This window comes from Cercospora kikuchii (genome assembly GCF_019650295.1).
Source record: "Cercospora kikuchii DNA, contig_00003, whole genome shotgun sequence".
In the NCBI taxonomy this organism is placed as follows: Eukaryota; Fungi; Ascomycota; class Dothideomycetes; order Mycosphaerellales; family Mycosphaerellaceae; genus Cercospora; species Cercospora kikuchii.
Window position 1 is genome coordinate 2,040,922 of NW_025408584.1, and position 21,308 is coordinate 2,062,229.

At 52.4% G+C, this 21,308-nt stretch overlaps 8 protein-coding genes across 8 annotated transcripts; 4 read left to right on the plus strand and 4 right to left on the minus strand.

Moving 5' to 3' along the window:
- Positions 1 to 261: 261 nt before the first annotated feature.
- Positions 262 to 2,156, plus strand: CKM354_000519900 (uncharacterized protein; the record flags this gene model as incomplete). Its single annotated transcript, XM_044800466.1, has 3 exons — positions 262 to 798; positions 852 to 1,244; positions 1,299 to 2,156. The coding sequence occupies 3 exons, from the start codon at positions 262 to 264 to the stop codon at positions 2,154 to 2,156; spliced, it is 1,788 nt and encodes a 595-aa protein (XP_044656401.1).
- Positions 2,157 to 2,392: 236 nt separating this feature from the next.
- On the minus strand, positions 2,393 to 3,728 carry CKM354_000520000 (uncharacterized protein; the record flags this gene model as incomplete). The annotated part of the gene is made up of 2 exons (XM_044800467.1): positions 2,393 to 3,387; positions 3,509 to 3,728. 2 exons carry the CDS (start codon positions 3,726 to 3,728, stop codon positions 2,393 to 2,395), a joined length of 1,215 nt encoding a protein of 404 aa, XP_044656402.1.
- Positions 3,729 to 5,497: 1,769 nt separating this feature from the next.
- CKM354_000520100 (uncharacterized protein) lies at positions 5,498 to 6,655 on the plus strand (the record flags this gene model as incomplete). Its single annotated transcript, XM_044800468.1, has 1 exon — positions 5,498 to 6,655. One exon carries the CDS (start codon positions 5,498 to 5,500, stop codon positions 6,653 to 6,655), a length of 1,158 nt encoding a protein of 385 aa, XP_044656403.1.
- A 151-nt stretch (positions 6,656 to 6,806) lies between these two features.
- CKM354_000520200 (uncharacterized protein) lies at positions 6,807 to 7,469 on the minus strand (the record flags this gene model as incomplete). Its single annotated transcript, XM_044800469.1, has 2 exons — positions 6,807 to 7,083; positions 7,246 to 7,469. 2 exons carry the CDS (start codon positions 7,467 to 7,469, stop codon positions 6,807 to 6,809), a joined length of 501 nt encoding a protein of 166 aa, XP_044656404.1.
- Positions 7,470 to 9,154: 1,685 nt separating this feature from the next.
- CKM354_000520300 (uncharacterized protein) lies at positions 9,155 to 9,570 on the plus strand (the record flags this gene model as incomplete). The annotated part of the gene is made up of 2 exons (XM_044800470.1): positions 9,155 to 9,238; positions 9,292 to 9,570. 2 exons carry the CDS (start codon positions 9,155 to 9,157, stop codon positions 9,568 to 9,570), a joined length of 363 nt encoding a protein of 120 aa, XP_044656405.1.
- A 1,133-nt stretch (positions 9,571 to 10,703) lies between these two features.
- Positions 10,704 to 12,379, minus strand: CKM354_000520400 (uncharacterized protein; the record flags this gene model as incomplete). The annotated part of the gene is made up of 2 exons (XM_044800471.1): positions 10,704 to 12,098; positions 12,152 to 12,379. 2 exons carry the CDS (start codon positions 12,377 to 12,379, stop codon positions 10,704 to 10,706), a joined length of 1,623 nt encoding a protein of 540 aa, XP_044656406.1.
- Positions 12,380 to 17,275: 4,896 nt separating this feature from the next.
- On the plus strand, positions 17,276 to 17,658 carry CKM354_000520500 (uncharacterized protein; the record flags this gene model as incomplete). The annotated part of the gene is made up of 2 exons (XM_044800472.1): positions 17,276 to 17,396; positions 17,456 to 17,658. 2 exons carry the CDS (start codon positions 17,276 to 17,278, stop codon positions 17,656 to 17,658), a joined length of 324 nt encoding a protein of 107 aa, XP_044656407.1.
- Positions 17,659 to 18,922: 1,264 nt separating this feature from the next.
- Positions 18,923 to 21,229, minus strand: CKM354_000520600 (uncharacterized protein; the record flags this gene model as incomplete). The annotated part of the gene is made up of 2 exons (XM_044800473.1): positions 18,923 to 19,938; positions 19,990 to 21,229. The coding sequence occupies 2 exons, from the start codon at positions 21,227 to 21,229 to the stop codon at positions 18,923 to 18,925; spliced, it is 2,256 nt and encodes a 751-aa protein (XP_044656408.1).
- Between the last annotated feature and the right edge of the window lie 79 nt (positions 21,230 to 21,308).

The window sequence follows — 21,308 nt, forward strand, 5'->3', positions numbered from 1 at the left end:
GCTGCAGATCCGGAGTATTCGGGGTCCCAGGAATAACCACTAGCAAGCTCCGGTAAGGTGCTGATGATGCTGACCGAGAGCAAGCGTGGAAGGGCTGAAATATGGAGCGCCTCCATCAGGCTAGTCGACCGTTATGCGGTCTAGTCCCACTGCACCTCGGGAGCACGAGCGCAGGCACGCGAGCTTCTTATACAATGTGGAGCCCGCTCGCCTGATGAAAACGCGGTCTTTTGTTGTTCAGCCTGACGACCATTGCCCAGTATGCGTACAGATCTGCCAGCAGTATTCGCCTTGAGCATCGCGTCAGCGAATGCCTTCTCACTGCCATGGAAGCGGCAAGCAGGCTCTGACAACCCGTATGTTCCGACATCGACGTCTTGTCCATCGTCAGCCTCGATCCGCGTCGCAGACTCTCTCAATCCGGATGAAGAGAGCTACGCACAAGAGAGATTGACAAAAGCATCCCAAGATCTTTCATCATGGCTGGGCAGGACCTTGGATGGCTTCTCTTCGAACAGACTCCCAAAGCTTGCGCTGGCGCTGAGTGGTGGCGGAACCAAGGCTGGACTGACAACTGCTGGAGCAGTCTATGGTCTGGACGGCCGTGAAAGCAGTGATTCTCCAGTGGCCGGCCTGCTGCAAGGCATGACATATGTGTCGGCGCTTTCTGGAGGATCTTTGACTTTGAGTGGAATTATGTCGAACAACTTTGCTCAAGTTTCCACACTGCGGGACGAGCTGTTGGAGGAGAGCTATCAGAACATCTTCTCTGCACCTCTCACGAATGCGGACGCGATAGTGAGTCGTCGTGATGAGAGACACCTCAGCGTACATACTGACATTGAATACAGCGCGCCGATGTTGGTAACAAGACTGCAGCGGGGTATCCTGCATCACTCATTGATATCTATGGAAAAGTGATCTCGTACAACTTCATCTCTGCGACAGGTGGCAATGGCCTCCACTGGTCCAATGTCACCTCGCAGTCGAGCTTCCAGGACCATTCTGCTCCATATCCGATCATCACAATCACGCAAGCGAATGTAGCTGCCGGCATGTGCTCTCCGAACGAGACCAGTGCCATCTGGGAGGTTGCGCCGTTGGAATTTGGTTCATGGGACAGCAACGTCGATGCTTTCTACCCTACTCAGTACATGGGCTCCGTTGCAGGTAACTCGAGCCAATGCACCACTGGCTTTGACAATACTGGCTTTATCACTGCCATCTCATCCAACATCCTGATTGTAAGTTGTATCGTTCTTCTAGATCAGCGTGGAAGTACTAACACACACCCACAGGATGACACTTGCTCGACTGGCAACGAGAGTACCGACTCGCTCAGCTCTCTTGCGGGCACTGTCAACACTGCCTTCTCAGGCGTCTCACTTGTCAATCCCTACGGCATCGTCCCCAACCCCTTCTATCAAAGCTCCGAAGCAGGCCCAATCCGAGATCAACAGGACCTTTTCGGCACAGATGGCGGCGACAGCGGACAAGCCATTCCCGTCTTCCCCTTCCTCCAGCCTGAGCGCAACATCGATGTGATCGTCCTCGTCGACGCTGCAACTCAACAGCCCGGCAACATCACAAATGGCACATGGCTCTACAACACTTACACCTCGGCGCAGGAGAAGAACCTCACCCGAATGCCGCAAGTGCCCACGCCTTCCGAATTCGTCGCAGCGAACCTCTCGTCTCGCGCTCAATTTTATGGATGCAATGACAACAACACTGCAACATTGATCTACCTGCCCAATACAGAATTAGGCGAGGCTCCCACGGGCTTCCAACAAACAGCTGAGCAGGTCAACGCTACTTTCGAAGGAGGTGTCGCTATGGTGACTCAAAGTCAGCAAAATTCGACTGAAGCGCAGGAGTGGGCTGCTTGTCTTGCTTGTGCTATCGTCCACAAGAGTGTCGAAGCTGCAGACCTTCCTGAAGTTTGCACGGGATGTCTGGAGAGGTATTGTTGGCCAAGGGGCAACGAAACGGAGAGCGGCGGAAGTGGTGGAAATGGCGGTGGCAATGGAACAGATTCTGGCTCAGGCTCAGGCTCGGGATCTGAGAATGGTGCTGCAGGAATCATGTTTGGCGCGAATCAATTTGCTTGGATCTCTGTAGCCATTACGGTTGGGTGGGCAGTGATGGTGCTTTGAGCGTGGTAGATCAATGAAGCATGAATAGGGCATTGAATGATTTCTTAATACCGCTCTGCTGCATTGGACAGTGAGAGTCACGGATCTGGCTTTTCGATACGTGGACCTTCAGAGCCTGAATGTGGCATGTGACTATGATCGTTCAACTACAGACTACTGAAGAAGGTCACCGAGACGCCAACGTACCACATAGAACCCCTTAGAATTCCGACAAGATTGGCTTCTCCGTGCCACCATCAGTACGGAAAGAAATCAACAGATATCCTCGTGCTGCTGACCAGACCCCCAGCCACCTGCACTGTGATATTCTCCTCACGCTTGAAATTCCCTCCGCCCTGCGTTGAATTATCGCGAACGCTGCCCGTAACTTGCTGATCATACCAGCGAGTAGCCTTGGTCGCATACCACGTCTCTGGAACTTTACCGAGCGATGCAATCAGCCTTGCTTCCGTTCGTCCCTTTGGCGCAGCCTTGACGGTGTGCTGAACGTTGATCTCTACCTCTTCGGTTGTACTCGTTTCGCTAGTCTTGTTGTGGGCATATTCATAGGACAGCTCGAGAGAAAATGAAACTTCGGTCTCTGCGGTGCCGGGTATGCCTCCGCTGGCTGACATTCCCAGTGAAGAGGTTATTCCCGCCACATGCGTCTCTTCCGTTGCGATGGTGAGGGTTTGAGATGTGGTCTTTTTGACAGAAAACGAGACTTGTTGCTCAGTGTTGCCCTTGTTCTCGTAGACGAGCGTATCCCCAACTTGCTGTGCGCTGGAACCACTCGTGGAAATCAGAATTGGCTGGATGATCTCCCTCAGAGGAAGAATGGGGTCCCAGCGGAAACAGCTCGCGCGGTCCGAGAAGCCAAAAGTGGCAATGTCTGCGACTTCTTTGGAGCTGCCCCAGCTCTTGATGTTGTTGTACGAATTACCTTCTCCATTCCAGTGTTCCGATAACATGACTCGTTGCTTGTCTACATGGCCCCACCAGCGTAGAGAGCTCATATTATCGTCCATGTACCAGCCGGGGATGTTATAGTATGTTCCTGGGAGCCACTCGCTCAAGAAAATGGTCACTCGGGCGCCCTCAAACTCTATGTGCTCGAACAATTCAATTGCCCCGTATTTGAGATCAATCTCGCGCCAGAACCAACTGGATGCAATATCGTTCATGCCATAGTTGCGAAGATCTGCGCTTTGGGCTTGGCCATCGCCGACCAGATCAATGGAGCGACCGAGACCTAGAATACGGTAGAGTCAACATTGTAGAAAGCAGCTATACATCCAACTCCATTACCTAGAGGTTTCCGATGCCCTAAGAACCACGGGATTGATGATTCTCTGTGATTGTGACGACGGTACCGAGGGGCAGATTCCAGGCCACGTAGGTCACGTTGTCGACAAAAGCACGGTCAAGCATGAATCGTTCGCCTTCGAGCCAGTCGTCGAGACGAAGGATGTGTCTGGAGCTGTTGAAGTCTGCGTGATGGAATAGCTGCACGGTGCCGCTCTCGACCCATGGAGCTTCGTCGAGAGTTTCTAGTTTCGTGAGCGAGTTGACTACACGTCCCGGGTCTGCCATTGTGGTAGTTTAAATATATGAGTTGGAGTGGATGCAGTGTAGTTTGCTTGCCAAAGTCATGCGGGAAACGGGCGAAAAGACGGCTTCTTTTATGCGTCTCTGGAAGTACGCGTCTAGTGCGTATCCTGCCTGCAATATTCTCCAGCTACTCCATCATCGCCAATTCGACTACCTCGTACAGCAGATGCCAGCAGCAAGCTCAAGTGACAGTCTTGACTCCAGATTGCGAATGTTGCCTCAAGTTTGGCAAGGCCCAGAGTGTGCGGGTGTTACACAACACTCCAGCCCCGCCCGCCAAGGCATTGGTTACGCCAATTCAATGACACAGAAGAGCGCCAACGACATGTGAAAGTGCACGAGGAGCGGAGTCGGTGGCAGCCACTATGAGAGGTGCGAGGCGCAAATCGTCGGCTCGATGTCGCGAGCATTGGCATGGAGCATAAGGATGCTGATGTGCGCGAAGGTATTCCTGCAGACGAGTGTTGCACAGCACTTGCATGGACTATCAGAAGTCGATCAGTGCAGTAGTAATGAATGTCAAAAGAGCACTGTGTGCAACGAACAATCGTCTTGCGAACACTATAGGCATCTTCGTTGCGTGGTAATTCGGGTCCGCTGTACAGCCATTGCCCACTTCCGCTGAGGATTCCTATGGGCTGATCCAGTGTGAGCAGATGCAGCTGCAGCGATGCATATGCTGTTGAGCTGCAGAGGCGTCTTCGTTCAACTTTCTGGCTTGACATTCAGCTATGCGACAGTAGGACAACTGAGCTTAACAATAGGAACGAGCCGGAGGACGTCGGTCCGTAAAGCACGCTGCTGCTGCCTGAGACTGGACTTGGCCCACGCTGGAGGTTTGGGAGTTACTTCGCGCGCATGTCACTTGATGCAGCTGCTTACGAGGTGTTTGCCAGCACACGGTCTTGGAGCAATGGTGTTGCTTGTATCGAGCCGGCTCGTCAGCACCGTCCGGTCTCTTTGAAGAGTGGTTTGCCGCAGCGTCGGACTTGCTGATGCGGAATGAGTTGTGGATAACATGACCGAGATCGTGGGAGACGATGGCGTCGCTCGGTGTCGCACTTTCTCTTCGCTCCCTGATGCTTCACCATTGCTCCCCTACTTCCGGGTGTCCTTCTCGGCCGCTTCCACTGCTGGCAGCTGCAGTGAGGTTCTCTGCAGGTCCCGTCCGCCTTTCACGCGCGCTCTGAGCCCATTTATGAGCTCTCCTCGCAAGTGCGTGCTGTACGATGGAATCGGCATTTGATGGAGCGGAAGATGCACGCTTCAATCTTCACAAGTGGCCTCAGCTTTGCGGACATTAGCTAGCGTGACAGATGCCGACATGGGTCCTCTACCAATGAGGATGATCCCCCTTTTCCACTAGAACATGGCCAGCCTGGCTTTCTTGTGCTTTGCTAGTGAATACCGTAGGTGCGAAAACCAAAACAACATCGGGACCATGAAGCGGTGCTGCTTGTAGCTGTCAAGAGTCCCGGTGGTGAGGCGGATTTGTCATGGAAAATCGAAGCACCCGATCCAGGAGGTCGTCATCTTATGACCACGGTGCGCATTCCGGCAGGGTGTCAATCTCTGCTGACATTAACTAGCGCGAAAGCAGCCGACATGGATTCTCTGCCAATGAGAAGCATCCTGCCCACTTCCGCTTCCCTCTCCACTTCTCCGCTGCGGAGAACCACGTCGACATCCAACGTCCAGACAATGTGATCATCGCGCGACTACAGAACGCCGCAAGGCGCAACACGACGAACATGGCAACATCATCATTCTCCACCGTCAAGCTCAACAGCACAACGTTCCTCATCCAAGAGCACGACGCCTACGGCGAGCGACCATTCATCTATGTCAAACTTCCACCAACCGCTCCAGTACTCATCCTCACAGACACGGGCTGCGATGAGCCTGATGCTCGACACAAGAACAGCAGATTCATCCACCTGCGGGACTACCTCGAGAACTTTCCCGTTGCCTCCAATGACAACAAACCACTGAATCCGAACGCCGGTCTCCACTACATCATAATCTTCACACATTGCCATTACGACCACATCGGCGGCGTCACACAATTCCTTCCACCTGCTGGGCCACCGGACAACCAGAGACCGCCTCGGATCATTGCCTCGTCATGGGGGAGAGACTTCATCGAGTCCGACGACTTCGACGCTCACTCACTATTCAAATTCATCAGCAAGCCTGTCCCGTTCTACTACGTCACGAAATGGGCTCAAGCATTCGATCAGCTATATATTGAAATCAACAATCCAAAGCGAAACTTGTTCGTCAACCTGGATTTGAAGGTGTCGTTCATCTTGATACCTGGTCATACGCCGGACTCGCTTGCATGGTACGATCGGGAGGAGATGTGGTTGTACGTGGGCGATATGATGTACGAGGAAATAGGGTCAAATGAGGCAGCCGAAGAGGACAGACCTGTCGAAGGTACCTCAAGTGGAGGAGCGAGTATTGTGTTTCCGTCCCATGCAAATCTCATCGAGTGGGTGGCGAGCCTACGGAAATTGTTGGTACTGGCAAGAGCTGAAAATGCAAAAGCTGAGAGAAGGGCAAAGGCAGATGCTGCGAGCCTTGGTGATGAAGGTTGGCAGATTGTGCCGAGACGAGTCAAACTCGCTGCAGGACATATGACCTCAGGAGCCGATGCGGAAGAGTTCTTGAAGAAGGTGGACCAATTCTTCTACCAGATCTTGCAGAAAAAGATCCCGGTCATCAAGAAGGAGTATCATTGGGACGACTTGTACTTCACTTGGAGGGCAGAAGAGTGGAACCTGTCTTTCAGAGCTCCGCCGAGACTGGTCGACCAGGCCAGAGACTTCTTCGACTTCCATGGCTCGGACTTTCATGATGGATCGGAGATGGAGCTGGCATCGAGCGGGTACTTTCTGCACGCATAAGTCGTTTCAGACATAAGATGCGGGAGTGTATGGCTACAACTCGAAATGAGGACAATTGTCTCTGCTTGCTTGCACCAATAAACAATCACCGCGTATCTATACTCCGTGCCTCCACTAGCATTCCTGAATCAGAGACAGAGCTCCGGGGTCACTACTCTCTCTGATCACCTCCGCTCTTCCCAGCCACCTCATCTCCCTCGCTCACGATTGTTGGCTCCAACGCGGAATGGAAACTATCAGTTGAGGCGGCCGCCTCAGAAGCAGTGTAGAAAGTCTGCTCGCTATCTCGGCGTTGCTTCTGGCGATTGATAGTTGGCGGAGGCGAGGAAGGGACAAATGGAGTGGCTCGAGGGTTGAGTCGATGGCGGCGAGTGCCATCTTCAGGGACTGCTCCAAGTCCATGCAAATAGCCGGCAGCTTGGTAGGGGCTACCTGTTGGCTCGAATGGAAAGCGAGGCAGGGAATGAGGATGAGCCATCGCTAGTTGTGGCCAATATGGCATGTGTGGAAAGGAAGCTTGAGCCATTGGCGGCATAGGAGGCGGAAATTCGTATGGATTGGCCATTGTGGCCGCTGCAAAGTCTACTGACCTGAACGGGGTGTTGTTCAGACTTGGTCCAGGGAGGCCTTGCTCCTTCCATTGTTCTTTCAATCGTTCGAGCTCAGCCGTCGGAGCAAGACGCTCGCGCCAGACGCCATCCACTTCTTCAGCATTGTCTAGGCTACGCTCTCGCTCGAAGACTAAACGTTGTTCGGCTTCTGCAATCTCACGGGCGCGGGCTTCTTGCGACTTCTTGTCGTCGGTTGGCTCCATGATGTTCGAATGTGCTGGAAATATCAATCGCGGTCGCCAGAAGTATCTCACAAGGTTTGCTGTGATTGTTTTGGAATCTGCTGAAGGAAGATCGAATCTGCTATCAATCTCGATGGTGTCGATTTGTGATGTTGGGTTCGTCGATGACGCCTGAACCGATAGAGAATATGATCAAACCGTGCGATGTCGAGCTTGTGTGTTCAGAGCGTGCGGTATCAAGCGGCGTTGACGGGCCAGAATTCTATGAAGCTTGGGCGCCACAATGATTAAGCGAGTTGAGCGTCAAGACGCTGTCTGACGCTGCATATTATGACCTCACAATCGATTTTCAACGACAAGACAACCGTGACCCGTCCAACCTGGCCAATTGACCCAGCTCAGCGGACGAGAGAGGCGATGCGCCCTCAAGAACGACAACGATTGCCCACGAGGCCCGTCTCGCTCAAGCAGCCCCTTCCTGCATTTCATCAATTCCAGATCTTCGCTCTCAACATAAGCAACTCGATCAAGCTCGCACGCCGTACCTCGAAACGGGAATCGCTCCCTGCCCACCTTGTATTGATATGAAGCACACAAGACGTCAAACCGCGTCCACGGGAAACTTTCTGCAGATTCGCCCTCCTGAGCTGAGCTGTCGGAGAATGGGACCATGGAGCGGACTGAGACTCAGGTTCGCTGAGGAGTCTGCCGGCAGTGCAGCGAGACAATCACTCGGGGAGACGCGGAATCGAACTCGAACACGACGGAACATACGCAGTCACACAAGTCAACAAACGCCGAACGTGCTTACAAGCAGACGCAGCAGGCGCTCTTCTACTATCAGAAGAGTCTCACTGGTACTTCCGTACTGAGCGTCACAACTGAAGACGGCAGTAACGACCCTCCTGCGCGCAGGAGATTTGGGTCTGCTTGGACACCTGAAGACCAACCAAGGTCACAGACGTACGCGGCGAAGGGATGATTTCTGACATCGAAACCGAGACGGGCGCCACTGGGTTTGGGCAAGGAAACGTACCTGATCGTGCTGGGACAAAAGGGACAACGGGGTTCGATTGGAGATCTCACGGATGGCAAGGGGGTGGTGGATGAATCAATATGACGGCTTCACAAGTGTTGTAGTCTTTCACGGAGCACGTGGATAGCCATGGGCGAGCCGACGTCCACATCTGCAATCCATTGATCAATCTGTATCGATGGATCAAGTAGCACATCGATCACAGGATAGCTCTGAGGAAGTCGGACTGGCTGCAATCAATCCACAGCGTGCTCCGTACAGCTTTCACGTCCTCCTCTGCTTCATATGTCTCCAATCGAAGTGATGCGCTCCCTGAGATATAATATCAACCCCGACAGCGTCAGCGTTCTGGGCGCTCGGTGGAAGCGTGAAATGCGTTTGGTTGCATGTTGTTCTAGTGCTTCTTCCGCGTGCTGCAGGTGACGATGAAATGAGCCACCAAACAATGCATTGTGGCGTATTTCTGGCAGTGTTGCCTCCGCGGTCAGTGGCCATAGCTTCTATGAAGTCGCCCAGCACAAACAATTTCTTCCGCAACAACGCTCTGCCGCACATCATCACCACACCACAGCAGCAACAGCACCCTCACGCGTCGCCCGCTCTCTTCTGCTCGGCAGCACCAACTCTTCCACACACCACCACCACCAAGCCACCGCACCGCACCACCACAATGTCGGCGAACAGCACCGAGTCGCAGAACGAGAACCAGCAGCTGAAGTGGATGATCAAGTACCTCACCGATAAATCTGTCGAGGTATGCCATTCACCTGTCCCTTTGTCATATACTCGCCGCTAACCGCTCAACAGAGAGACAACACCATCGCAAGCCTCACTCACCGCCTCCAAGTCGCTCAAATCAATGAGCAAAACAGCAGAAATGAGCACATCAACCAGGCTTTGGGCTACCAAGCCAACGAGCAGAAACTGCTCGAGCGAGTGAAGGAGCTGGAAAGCGAGAACGACCAGCTGAAGCAGGAGAAGAAGCAATTGGTGGATGTGATGGACGAGGCCGCCAAAGAATTCGACTTCCTGCCAGATTTTGCGAGCAAGGTGAAGGAAGTGAAGGATGCCGTGATGAAGAAGTGAGGGGGGTGGAAGTTTACAGAGGACCATTGGCGCTCCGGTCGATAGGACATGCCATACAACCAACTTCACTTTCATTCACTTTGCCCTCGATCGAACGTCCCATCTCCCCTTGATAATGATCAGAATGCCAACAGGTATCCAAAAACCTGGGGTCACTGCCCCCGATATCATTCGAGCGTCTTTTTTGTCTCGTTCGCTCCGAGTCCAGAGTGCATTCAATACCATTAAATGTCCAGCAGCAACAGGATCGATTGTGTTACTCGAACAAGGGACACTAAGGACCCAGAAAGAGATTAAGACAATGTTGTCTAATGTCCCGTCGACCGCTTCATTCACTCTACGACAACATTGTAGTCAATGCTAACAGGTATTCATCAGCAGCAGAATGCCATAGAGGAAATCGAGAGAAGCACAAAGTATCCGAGAACACAATGGTAAGAAGTTAATCAACTTCCACTGATCGTTCTATATCACTCTGTGTTCAGGTTGCATTCAAGGTCAATGGGTGTGCAACAGAGACGGCACTTATGGATGAGAGATATGTAGAAGACCCGGAGGCAATCGTCAATGTTATTCAATTGTCTCGGAATGTCATTGTCAACTCCAAATTCATGTTCATTTCAGTGCCAACACGTGCGCAGTAAGCATGGACCCACAGACTTAAATCGAACCGAGATCATAGATAGTTGGGGTATGTGATGTTCAATACCATTCGACCGTTCATCAAGAATTCCGTTTGCTCCGAGTTCAGGGTACATCCAATGCCGACACGTAGACGATAGCGATGAATATCAATAGCTGAGTTCAGTTCGAGACACTGAAAGAGTAGAAACACAATTCTCTGTTTTCGCTAAGTTTTGTCAAAAGCTTCTAGTCACTCCAAATCCAGGTTGCACTCAGTGCCAACGCATCGACAATAGCGACGGATTTCGATGGGCGAGATCGAATCGAGAAACACAGTATGCAAAGGACTTGGTCATTTCCAGCTTGTCTCCAGCAACTCGTCACTCACCGATTACGCTGCCGTCGATGCCATCAGGTTTGATCAAGCTGCACATAACCGGGTACAAATATCCCCAGAGTGCTTGAAAGTGGATGCGATTAACTCTGTGGATATCGACGTCTACATCTGCTTACGACCTGAGTTTGATCTGCAACTCAGCAGTCGGGCTTGGTACGCAAGATCCATTGATGAGCACATTGGCTGGCCTGCCCCCTTCGCATTTAATGTCGTAATTCATGACAACATGTGCAATCATCAATTTCATCTCCTGCGAAGCGAAGAATCTGCCAGGACAAGCGTGCCTACCATGGCCAAAGGACATCCAATCATTACCAACAGCAATGAGAGCTGTGTTCTTCTGCTCAAGCACTCGCTGTAATCGTTCGGGATCCTCGCCGGCCTTGACACGCTCGAGATAGTCTTCTCTGGGCCGTGAGAAGCGGAACGCATCGTATTCGTGAGGCCGTTCGGGATATCGCTCCTGGCCTTGGTGGACGTCGTACGATGACCAGGCGACGCGTGTGCCATATGGGATGTGCATGCCGTTGCTCAGCGTGATGCCATTTGGAGCGGTGATCAAACGTTTCAGGTTGATGTCCGCAAGTGCGGTGTAGCGCATTGTCTCTCGAATCGCAGAGTCGACACGAATGAGCTTGTTGACAGCGTCTTTCGTCCAAACACCCCCGAATTCAGCCAAAACTCTTTCACATTCCTCGCGAAGACCAGCGACGTAGCTCTCGGCATCAGGAGACCCGTAGATGTCGAGCAGCGTGTTGGTGGTGACTAGACTTGTGGTGTGAATTGCAACCATGTTCAATAGCAGCAGCCGGCGCACGATCACGTCCTCGTCCAGATTGAACGCATCCTTCTTGCCCAATTCAACCGACTCTCTGAGCAGCCATTGCAGCGCGTCGTTTGGTTCCACGTAGTTTGGGTCTTTGGTCTCTGATTGCAAGTAATTCAGGCGTTCTTTGATCTCTGGTACTGCGATGCGCTTGCACTTCTCTCTGTAGTTGTGAACGTCCCTTGTCAGGATAGGTGCCACTAGTGGCTTCACCCAGCTTGGGAAGAGCTTCATGATGCCTCCAGCCTTGAACACTGATACAGAATATATTCGAGAGTAGTCCAGGAACTCAGGTATCCGGCAGAGCTTGCTCCCGCAGAAGACTCTGTTGGCAGCTCTGCTCACGATCTTCATACAGGAATCATATGCTTTGATCGAAACATAGTCGGTGCTGTTGACTGGCCATTGGTCATGCATAGCTTGCACAAGCTCATCATAGACATCGTGCGTCAAAGTCGGAAGCTTGCGAGTGAGCTGGCGCCTGACGACATCGAAGTGCGGTCCGTCAACGAAAGCCGTGCCAATGGTGTATGAATGCGCGATTCCTTCGTTGTTGAGAGTGTGTGGATCCACCTCATCGTCTCTGTGGTTCATCACCTCTTGTAAAGTGTGAGCTGGAAGGATGACATATGGCTCTGCGCTGAATTGCGGCAGGACGAATGGCTTGCCCCGCTTGAGACACTTTTCGGTTGTCAGCATTCTGCTTCTTTCCAGCAAATACGAAATAAACCAACCTTATTAGCCCCCTCTCTGACCATATAGTGCGTGTTCTTCACCGCAACAAATCCAGCTCGGTAGTGAGCAAACCATTGCTTCTTGATGCCGATCCATGTTTGCGAGCTCAGGAACTTCCCTCGTGTTGTTATCAAAGGGAGTACTACAATAGAGAAGAATGAATAAGCAATGAGCAAAGAGCCTGCCGAAAAGGCAAGCTGCGAAGTTGAAATAGTGTCCTGCAGCATTGCGGGTGAGGCTCACGGGAGGAACAATACTCTCAGCGTCCAAAGTCAGCCACGGGAGTGCTTGTATAAGTATATCTTGAATGCAGAGGTGGTGACAAGATGATTGGATCCACCTCGTACTTCTCGTATGGGATCGTCATACGCCAAAGGGACGAGTTGCAAGGGCACTGTATGGGGCTAATGCTGTTTCAAACGCAGGCCGACCAATTAGGGTTTGCACAACTGCAACTTCCATGCATAAATGCTTCCACAAGAGTGGCTTTCCAGCTCGGATGGTGGCTATCGCGGGCGCTATGATGCAAATGATTGGCGTTGCCTATGCGATGATCCGAATAAGGTGCCAAGCGTCGCTGTGCACCATTCTGCTCGTACCTGATGCGACGTCAAAAACCCACAGAGTACCTCCTACGTTGACAATCGGTGTAGCCTTGTGGTAGCTTGTACAACACCTCCTTCCAAAGTTCATCGTCACTGCACTGACGAAGCATCCAGTGTCGCTCATCGGGCATTTCGGAGGCTTTTACCACGCCGCGGGTCTTGAGTCGCAATGGTCGTATCCGTCGTATTCCGATCTGGCCAAGCTTGACGAAAGCCGCCAGTGGCATGCCACACGACTTTTTGCAGGTCTGCCGCACCGTCTGAGATATACAATCCTGACCAGTGCTTGTTATGCTGTGGCACGATGTGCTGAACAACAGATCTTGCCGAGTTGTGAAGAAAAGACAGGCCAGGGCAGAGGAGAACCACGTGCCTGTCCGGTGGTCGGGCCTTGGACCGGAAATGAGGACAAGCATGATGACGAGTCGAGCTGTGCAGTTTGGATCCACTTGGTACTGGCAACTCAAAATGCACTTCATCTGCTGCATGCATTTCTCGTACCTTATCCGAGCATTCCTTCATCGATTATCGTCCTCTTTCGCAGAGTTGATCCGATGTACCACATACATCTCGGGCATCTTACAGTTGGTGTATGTGGCAGGTGGAGATGCACAGGATGTCAGGACGCAGATAGCTTGTGACGAGCTTCAATGTTCCCTTCGCAAGAGCATACTGGTGCTCCAAGGATGAAGCGGTAGTTCGCCAGCAAGACCTAAGGCTGGCAGTCGAAGCGGCCCTGCCGGCAGGCAGTGACAGGCTGCACGCAGTAGGACAGTTCCTACCGTAATCATGATGCTTGCGGAGTGGCTGCAAGTTCTCCGCAAAGCAGCAGGAAGAATTTCGGACTCAAGACTCCAGTGGTTGCCGAGGCTCTAGTCCAGTGAACGCTAGCTGGGTAGACCTGGGCAAGTCCAACGCATCTTCAATTGCGGCATGGCATGTAGGGCTCACGAATATTGCAATTGCATGTGCCTCTCCCCCTCTTCCTCCTCTTCCTCCTCAATCGGTTGCGCTTCAGCGGTTGCAAAGAGTGCCTCAACTCTGACCAAATCTCGACCTTCAATGGGAGCAGTCGCAGCTCATGGGATGTATACTGCAGGCAAGTACGCGTCGGTCGACTTCTGAATGTACTTGCTCGCGACGGACGTTGCTGGAAGAATGCTGCTTGAGGTCGGAGGGGTTCGAGTTCTTTCTGTGCTGACCGGCCAAGTTGTCTAGACCATTCGCCGGAGACTAGTGGAAAGAAAGTCAGGGACATCAGATCCTTCTGTTGTGCTCCTGGCGGCGAAGAGTCACTCGATGCGGCCCAGCTTCACAGAGGGAGAACCTGTCTGGAGAAATGCCACAGCATCGTGATTCGCGTCATGGAGCAGGCCGAGTGGAGTGTTTCGTTGCGTTCTTTGGGACGAACAGTAGCGCAACAAGATCGTGCCATCTTCGACACGTGACGAGATGCCGCATGTGATCCGTTGCGTTGATGATGAACTACCGTAAGACCCAAAGCCAAAAGAAAGCAGAGCCTACGTGACTTACCCCTGCCAGCCTAATGCAGCTACTCGTGGACATCCACTAGCTCCCGCACAAGCGACCAAGTGCCGGTCAAGTACCATCCGCTGCACTTGCTTCAGTAGCCCCGGAGAGAAGACAGTGACCTTCGTCTGTGCAACTTGTGCATCTCTATTCGTTGTTTGCTTCAGCTGTGACACACGCTGCACCTCATTTCTGCAATGTATTCAACATTGCTAGAATCAACAGCTTGATAATTTCGGGGATCCGCGAACCCCAAAGAGCATGGCAAAGAAAGAGGTCGGATGAAGAAACAGACGGTGGGCGCGGGAATTCGAAGGAAACACAACACACAAGATGGTGAGGAGGAGGCCATACACTGAAGCAAGTGCGCTGCCGAACGATAGAGGGCAAGTTTGTGACGATGCAACAGCCTGCACAACAACTGCTGTACCGTTTGCCAGTAGCTTTTATGTCCATTCGTTCTACTTGACACATGTACATTCCTCGGCAGCGGCGAGCAACACGGACACTTCCTGACCCAAGGCTTTCCAGCGGTCAGCACGCCTTATAGCATGCCAATCGCTGTGTTGATCTCAGACCTCCGATCATATCCTCTCGGCCTTCGCTCTCTGCATTCGATCCATTCTCGGCCCCGGGTGCTCTCATGCATTTGCTGAGGATACATATGTAGCTCAATTGCTCCAGCAGGACAAGTGCTGCGAGTGGGAAGCCTGTGATGACTAAAGGGCCGACAATTCTGCCAGAGAGTTCAGGTCTGATGCGCGTTGACACGGTCGCGGGAACTTGTGAGGTTGTACTTCCTTCATGCGCCTTGATGAGCTCGATACCATCCTTTTATCGCATATTTGAATCTACAGATACTACTGATGAGATCCAGTATGGTGTTCATGGGCAGCTCGACAGTGCCGTATCCTCCTACGTCTCCAATCTCTGAGCCATAGATGTCTCTGCCTGATACATTGATGCAAATGCGGGAACTAATTGCGACATCTGCTTCTCACTTCCTTCTCTGTGTATCGACGCCACTCGCGAGCGAGCTGAGAGTTTGGCGTCTTAAACGTTTGATCAAGTCTGGCAAGTCCAATTCAGCAAAGCGCTGCTTCACCATGTGCGTCTCTTGCATCTTCGACCTAGTCTTTCTTGCGTGTCCATGATCACAATGCCTTCTTGTTGCATTGTTCCGTCCTCACGTCCTACCATGGTCCCGATTCCATTTTCCACGAAGCTCGACTTGCAGCATGATCGCAATGGGATGAGCTCCGATTTGCTGATCACCCAGCAACGCCTGCTCCCTCGTTGACAGGTTCCCCTGAGTCTCTTTGTTTCCCAAGCTTCACAGTGTCCTCATCGTCCTTTCCCGCTCTTGCTCGTGCCTTCTCGCTGCCCCTGCCCGACCGGGCGCAAATGCAGTGCTGGTCTCACCTCCTCGGGTGTGAGTGACAGAGCTGAAACTGGCTGTGCGTGTACAATGTCCCTCAACTCAGATCTCGGTCTCATGGATGAAATTCGTCTTTGGAGTGCCGTTTCTCGAAATGCGGCTTGCCTCGCTTGACGGGTCTCGACGCGGCGTTGATGGATGTCTGGCGTGGTGCGGTGATGGCGTTGCAGCGCGACTCGTGGGTAAGCGGCACCGTCAGTTGGAACCAGTTGGGCATTTGCAATCGCTTTGTCAATGGTCGTTCGTGGGCGTGGTGCGGACTTCGTTGTCTAGGAGCCCAGAGCTCAAGGTCTGGAGCAAGCTTGTCAGCGCGTGCAGAGCTAGAAAGGGGCTGCCCCATGGAGTTCTGAGGACAGATGGACTTGTTGCAATATCTTGTCTGTATTCTGTGTGAGTTGACAGGCTTGTGACGGTCAGAACGTCCCCGAAGGCTTTGTGTTTGACGTGACTTCCGGTGGCCCCAGCAAAGTCCAGCTCGCGAGTTGCAGCTGGCGGCGCGCACAGTGACAAGAAGGATTCTTTCTGACGGATAGGCTATTGGAAGGCTGTTGCTATCATCTCGCTGGCGCTTTCAGTGCATCAGGTGTTGGTGCCAGAAGTGGACAGTTCACGATCAAGGCGCTCAAAGCCCAGACTGACCACATTTGACACAACGCGATCGCACATTTTAGGTGCACGGTATCTACAACACTCTCTGACGGTCACTGATCACAAATAACATGTATGCGAGGTTGTGCGCAGTGTGTGGAAGTACCAGTGGTCATCCAACGTGCTGGACACCACCAAAGTCCGCACAGATTGAGGGTCAAGTTCACCAACGAACTTCGAAATTCGAACCGCGCTAGCGAGCTGATTTCCAGGACGTTCTACGCGCTCTCATTGGCTCAGACGACCATTGATCTAAACAAGCGCCGGCCGCCGATGGCTCGACTACTTAAGAACCCTTTCCCCCCTCTTTTCTGAACTTCTCTTTCTTCATACCACCGCGGAGGGAACTGGTCTCATGAACCCAGTGGCCCCAGCCTTCGGGCTGTTGTGATCATTCCGCACAATTTTTGATGTTTCCAAACGAACCTTTTGGTGCATCGGCTAATTTGCCGATATCAACAGGTTCAAAAAAACAGGTCTAGCGGATGAAGGTATTCCTGACGCTCCCTTCCAGTGATGCTCTTCGGAGTAGGGTGGCTCTGCCCACGAGGTTTTCCTCAAGAGGCAGGAATTTTTTGAACCAAACCGCAAATTGCAAACTTTTTCATCACTCAGTCGCCATTGTCATGGCCGCTGCGCGGAGAAGAAGGATTGAGAGTTCCCTAACTGCCTTGACTGTCATTGCCTTGCTTCAGCATTTGAGATTGATGTGCGGCCGATCTGTAGCGTGTTTGCTGTGAAAATCCCTGTCGCCCCTAAGCGAGTGTGTTGTGAGTTGAAGCAATTCGTAGCAGAACTCCGTCCACTGCACGCACATCACGACAGACTGCTGCACGCACACACCACCACTCCAACACTCTCGCCATCACCAAGCCCACAGAATCCAGAAAGCCGACGACAAGATGGCACAGCCATCGACAGAAGAGAACGCGGTCTGGCGCCGCTTTATCAGCGAGCAGCCGTGCATGCGCGGTGCTTTGCTGCACCGCAGTGGCTGGATGGTCTTCGGCGTTCTCGGCCCCAGTGAGTGCAATCGAGCCATTGAAGATCAAGATGGTATGGAGCTGATCAAATCACCACAGGCGAACACTATGGCGAAGCCATCACCTTCTCGCGCGTCTTCTTCTTGAGCGCCGACGGCAACACCCTCGCCAGTGGGCCTAGCCCACTGAGCGTCCCTATGGAGGACGTCCTCGCCTCCTGGCTCTCGCCAGAGGACCTCCTTTGGGCGTTCCGGCACGCCCCATTCGAGGCGGAACTCGCCGTCAACTGGTTCTGGCTTTGAGCCAGAGAGCTCCGCCGCCGCCTCCGCACCACCACCACCTCCTCCACCACCACATTCCCTCTGGCCTCCGCCGAAAAGACCACCACACGGCTTACGGGTTCGCTGCCCAAGAAGAAGGCACTTTTGACGACCGCTGGAAGCAAAACCAGTTGGAAAAAGCATATTCACAAAACCGTGGAAGCAAAACCACGTAAAAAAAGCCCTGGACACAAAAGTGGAAGCAAACCACTATAAAAAATAACCCTCACGACCATGCTCGCACTTTGGCGTAAGTGTAGAGGGCTCAGTACCTGTACATCAAGTCAGGGAAGCGAAGACGAGCATGAACCCCCTTTCTCAAGGCGTACGCGCGTTGCGGAGGAGCGAAGGATGAAGATGATGGACAACAGGTACGCGGGTGCAATGCGGAACGATGTTCTGTCGCAAAGTGAGTTTGCAACCATGGGATATCTGTTGACAACAGATTCCGCTAACCACCTCTGCTTCTCTATCGTGGTGTTCGCGCAGAGTCATCGCAGGTGATCACATTGACGTTGGTGCACAGTCTGACGAAGTGAAAAGATGCAAGGTTGCAAGAAAAGAAATGGACACATCTGGATAAACTTCATCATTTTCACCGTGTTGAGGTTGCGGAATGCCCTCCAGGGTCCATCGACGGTCAAACAGCACAGATCGATGACTTCGAGAAATAGATCAATGCTGATGTCGGGCTTCATCACAGACTGTCAAAATTGAGCCCCAGGTCGTCTTTCTTACTTCTCATCGATTCAACCTCGCCTGAATAGCACCGAATCAAGGCAATTGACCAAGATGCAATGGTCCTGAGGATGTGAGGCGTCCATTGGAGAAAGTTGATATTTTGATCATTGCCGCACCTGCAAGTTGGCAGTGAACCCAAATCCCAAGAAAATCTCCACATCAGCAAGTCCCGCTTTGACTTTCCACACACTCCACATGCCGATATCGCGTCACTCATGTGTATATTCATGATGCTGTGCCAGCAACTGTCTTGCTGGCATGGATTAAGCGTCACAGCGATCTCAGAAGCAAGGAAATTGATTTTGAGCAGTTTTCTTCTCTCAAGCAGTACAAACTTCAAAACTTTTGACACACAATCGCTACTCGAACCATTCCGCCCGTATCCATGCCTCTGCAAAGCACAAAGCTCTGCCTTTCGCCAACCTCAGTGGTTTTGAAGTATGGACCACCACTAGGTCTTATAGTAGCGTGTGCTGAGCACACTTCCCGAACCAATGCTGCCTCCTTACGTCCATGCGTCTTTCTGCTCAAACCAGATCACTCTACCCGAGGCCTTTGGCCGCAGTCCCCCATGATACTGGCTCACGGCTGAGATGAACACCGCGGCCGCATTGTCCTCTACCCAGAAGGTGTGCTTTGTGATCGCGGCGAGCAAACCTTCCGACTGCTTGGTCAGCGACCTCAACGCCTTTCGACCTTTGCATACCGCCAATGGGATGACTGGAACTTGAGCACCATTACCAGCAAAGAAGTTCGTGCGTGCAAGCTCAAGTCGACGATCTGCCCATGACATGGCCGAGTGAGCCGGGCGCTGGCAGCTGTACGGTCCGCTACCCGATTGAAAGGGACCAAGGGCTCCACCGGGCCGAGACGTTGGGTCGGCAATGGTGTAGACCTCTTTGTCTTTCTTCCACTCTTCGAACGCTTTTTCTGTGACATTACTGAGCAGATCATGGCAACTTGAGAAGCAATCACCCATGACCCGGTGAACCAGCCAGGGCGGCACCTCGTTGATGTCTCTGATGTCTTCCAGCATCGCCAGGAGAGTTGGCGAGGTCTGTGCGCGCAGCTTCCCGTCAATAGACTGAAGAATTCGCCCAAGGGCCGGTGCGACGAGCGCATCAGGAGCATATGCCACATGGGGGACCGCTGAAAGTGGTGTGCTCATGGTCGTCGAAGCCATGCCGTTGATCACGCTTTGCAGATTGATGTTTTCCAAGGTATTGATGGTGAGCGAGCTACGAATGTACTCCATGGCGGCGGTCTTGGTGACATATCTTCCATGGTTGAGGTTGCGTGTCTGTCTTGGAAGCTGCGCAATCTGCCGGAGGCCACGTCCATGAATGTTCAGACCTAAACGCTCTGCTTCGTTCAAGGTGCAGGTGAAAGCATCCATTCGGTTCAACATAGGTGGTTGGAAGACGGTCGTCGGTGCCAGAGCACCAGTCTCCGTCTGGAACACAAGAGGCTCGTAAGGTCTAAACACCTTGATGTCAAAGCCTCTGAAAAGTGTCATGAACGCTATCAATCTAGTCAGCAAGTCTCTTTTGGTGGTGACTCTCAATCACTTACAGATTCTGCTGTGCTTCTCCAGCTGACAGTTCAGATAATGTCCAACCATTGCATCCACGAGCGAACATTCTTCCGCAGCGCTGGGTACTCTACTCCTGACGCCCGGCAAGTTGGAGATATGACGATCATACAAACGTTGCATGAATTTGTGCAGCAGAATGTAGTCGCCTCCGTCGCACGGTGTACCACCCAACATCTTCCTCACACTGATGTCCACTGGCGGAACGCATCCACCAATCTCATTTGTATCCCAGACTCTGCGCAATTCAGAAGTGTCTGAAGCCCAAAGTCGTAGCAGAGATATGGCACTGCTACAGATCTGGTATTTTATCTGCAAAGGACGAGCTGACAGGAGGGTCCAGGATGGTTTTCGCGCATAGATCTGGAAGTCATGCCAGGTCATGCCCACCAAACATAAACAAAGCGTGTCTGCGTCTTCTCTTGAGATGGTGGTCTGCATTTTGTTGGATTTTGTGGACGTGTGGATCATTGGCCTCCCCATCCAGTACTGAGCAGGGTTTGATGGTGCCATCTTGCCGCTGAGGCCAATCGGGTAGCGCGTGAAGTCTGAAAGAGCTACACGATACTCGTCGCAGAACACAGCTTGATGTGCCCGGCAGAATCGAGTACCTGGAGCTTGCTGCAGGTGGTTGGGGACGGGGCGAAGGCATTCCTGACAAACATCTCCGCCGTACTTTGAGTCTGAGGCGATCTTACTCAAAAAGAGCTTGTATCCCTTCTCCCTGCGCACTCGTTCCTTGTTGTTCTCGACTTGATTGGCGAAGGGAGTGCCAAAAAGAAGCCATTCCCTGAGGCGCGAAATGTCTGCGATCTTCTCGTCGGCGACGAATTGTGCCGAGAATGGCTGACCCTGTACCATCCATTGCGGATCGGTCGAGTTGACTTCCTTATGTAGCCGGTTGTACATAAATCGATTGAGATGGGCGAAGGCGCTTGCAGGAGTGGGCCGCATTTTCGTTTCAAGTCTCGTCAAGTCGGTCCCCATCGTGTCTGCGAGCAGCCGGGATAGAAAGGCACTGTTGAGGATCGTACTTCTCAACTTCTGGATGGCTTTCTCGAAGTTGAATGTGGAACATGATACCCGATGCTCTTTAAAACTCAAGTTGAACGCTACCCATGCGTTCACTCGATCTTTTTGAAGTGGCAGTCGGTCGATAATGAGATCGCATACCTCGGTGGGTAGATTCGTGATGGGCGGCGGCGATGATGACGGAGGCATCGTTGCGACTGTGCGACTGAGAGTCGAGTTGCAATGTGGTAGGCAAGAGCATTGAAGAATGTCGGCGAACTTGAAGCTT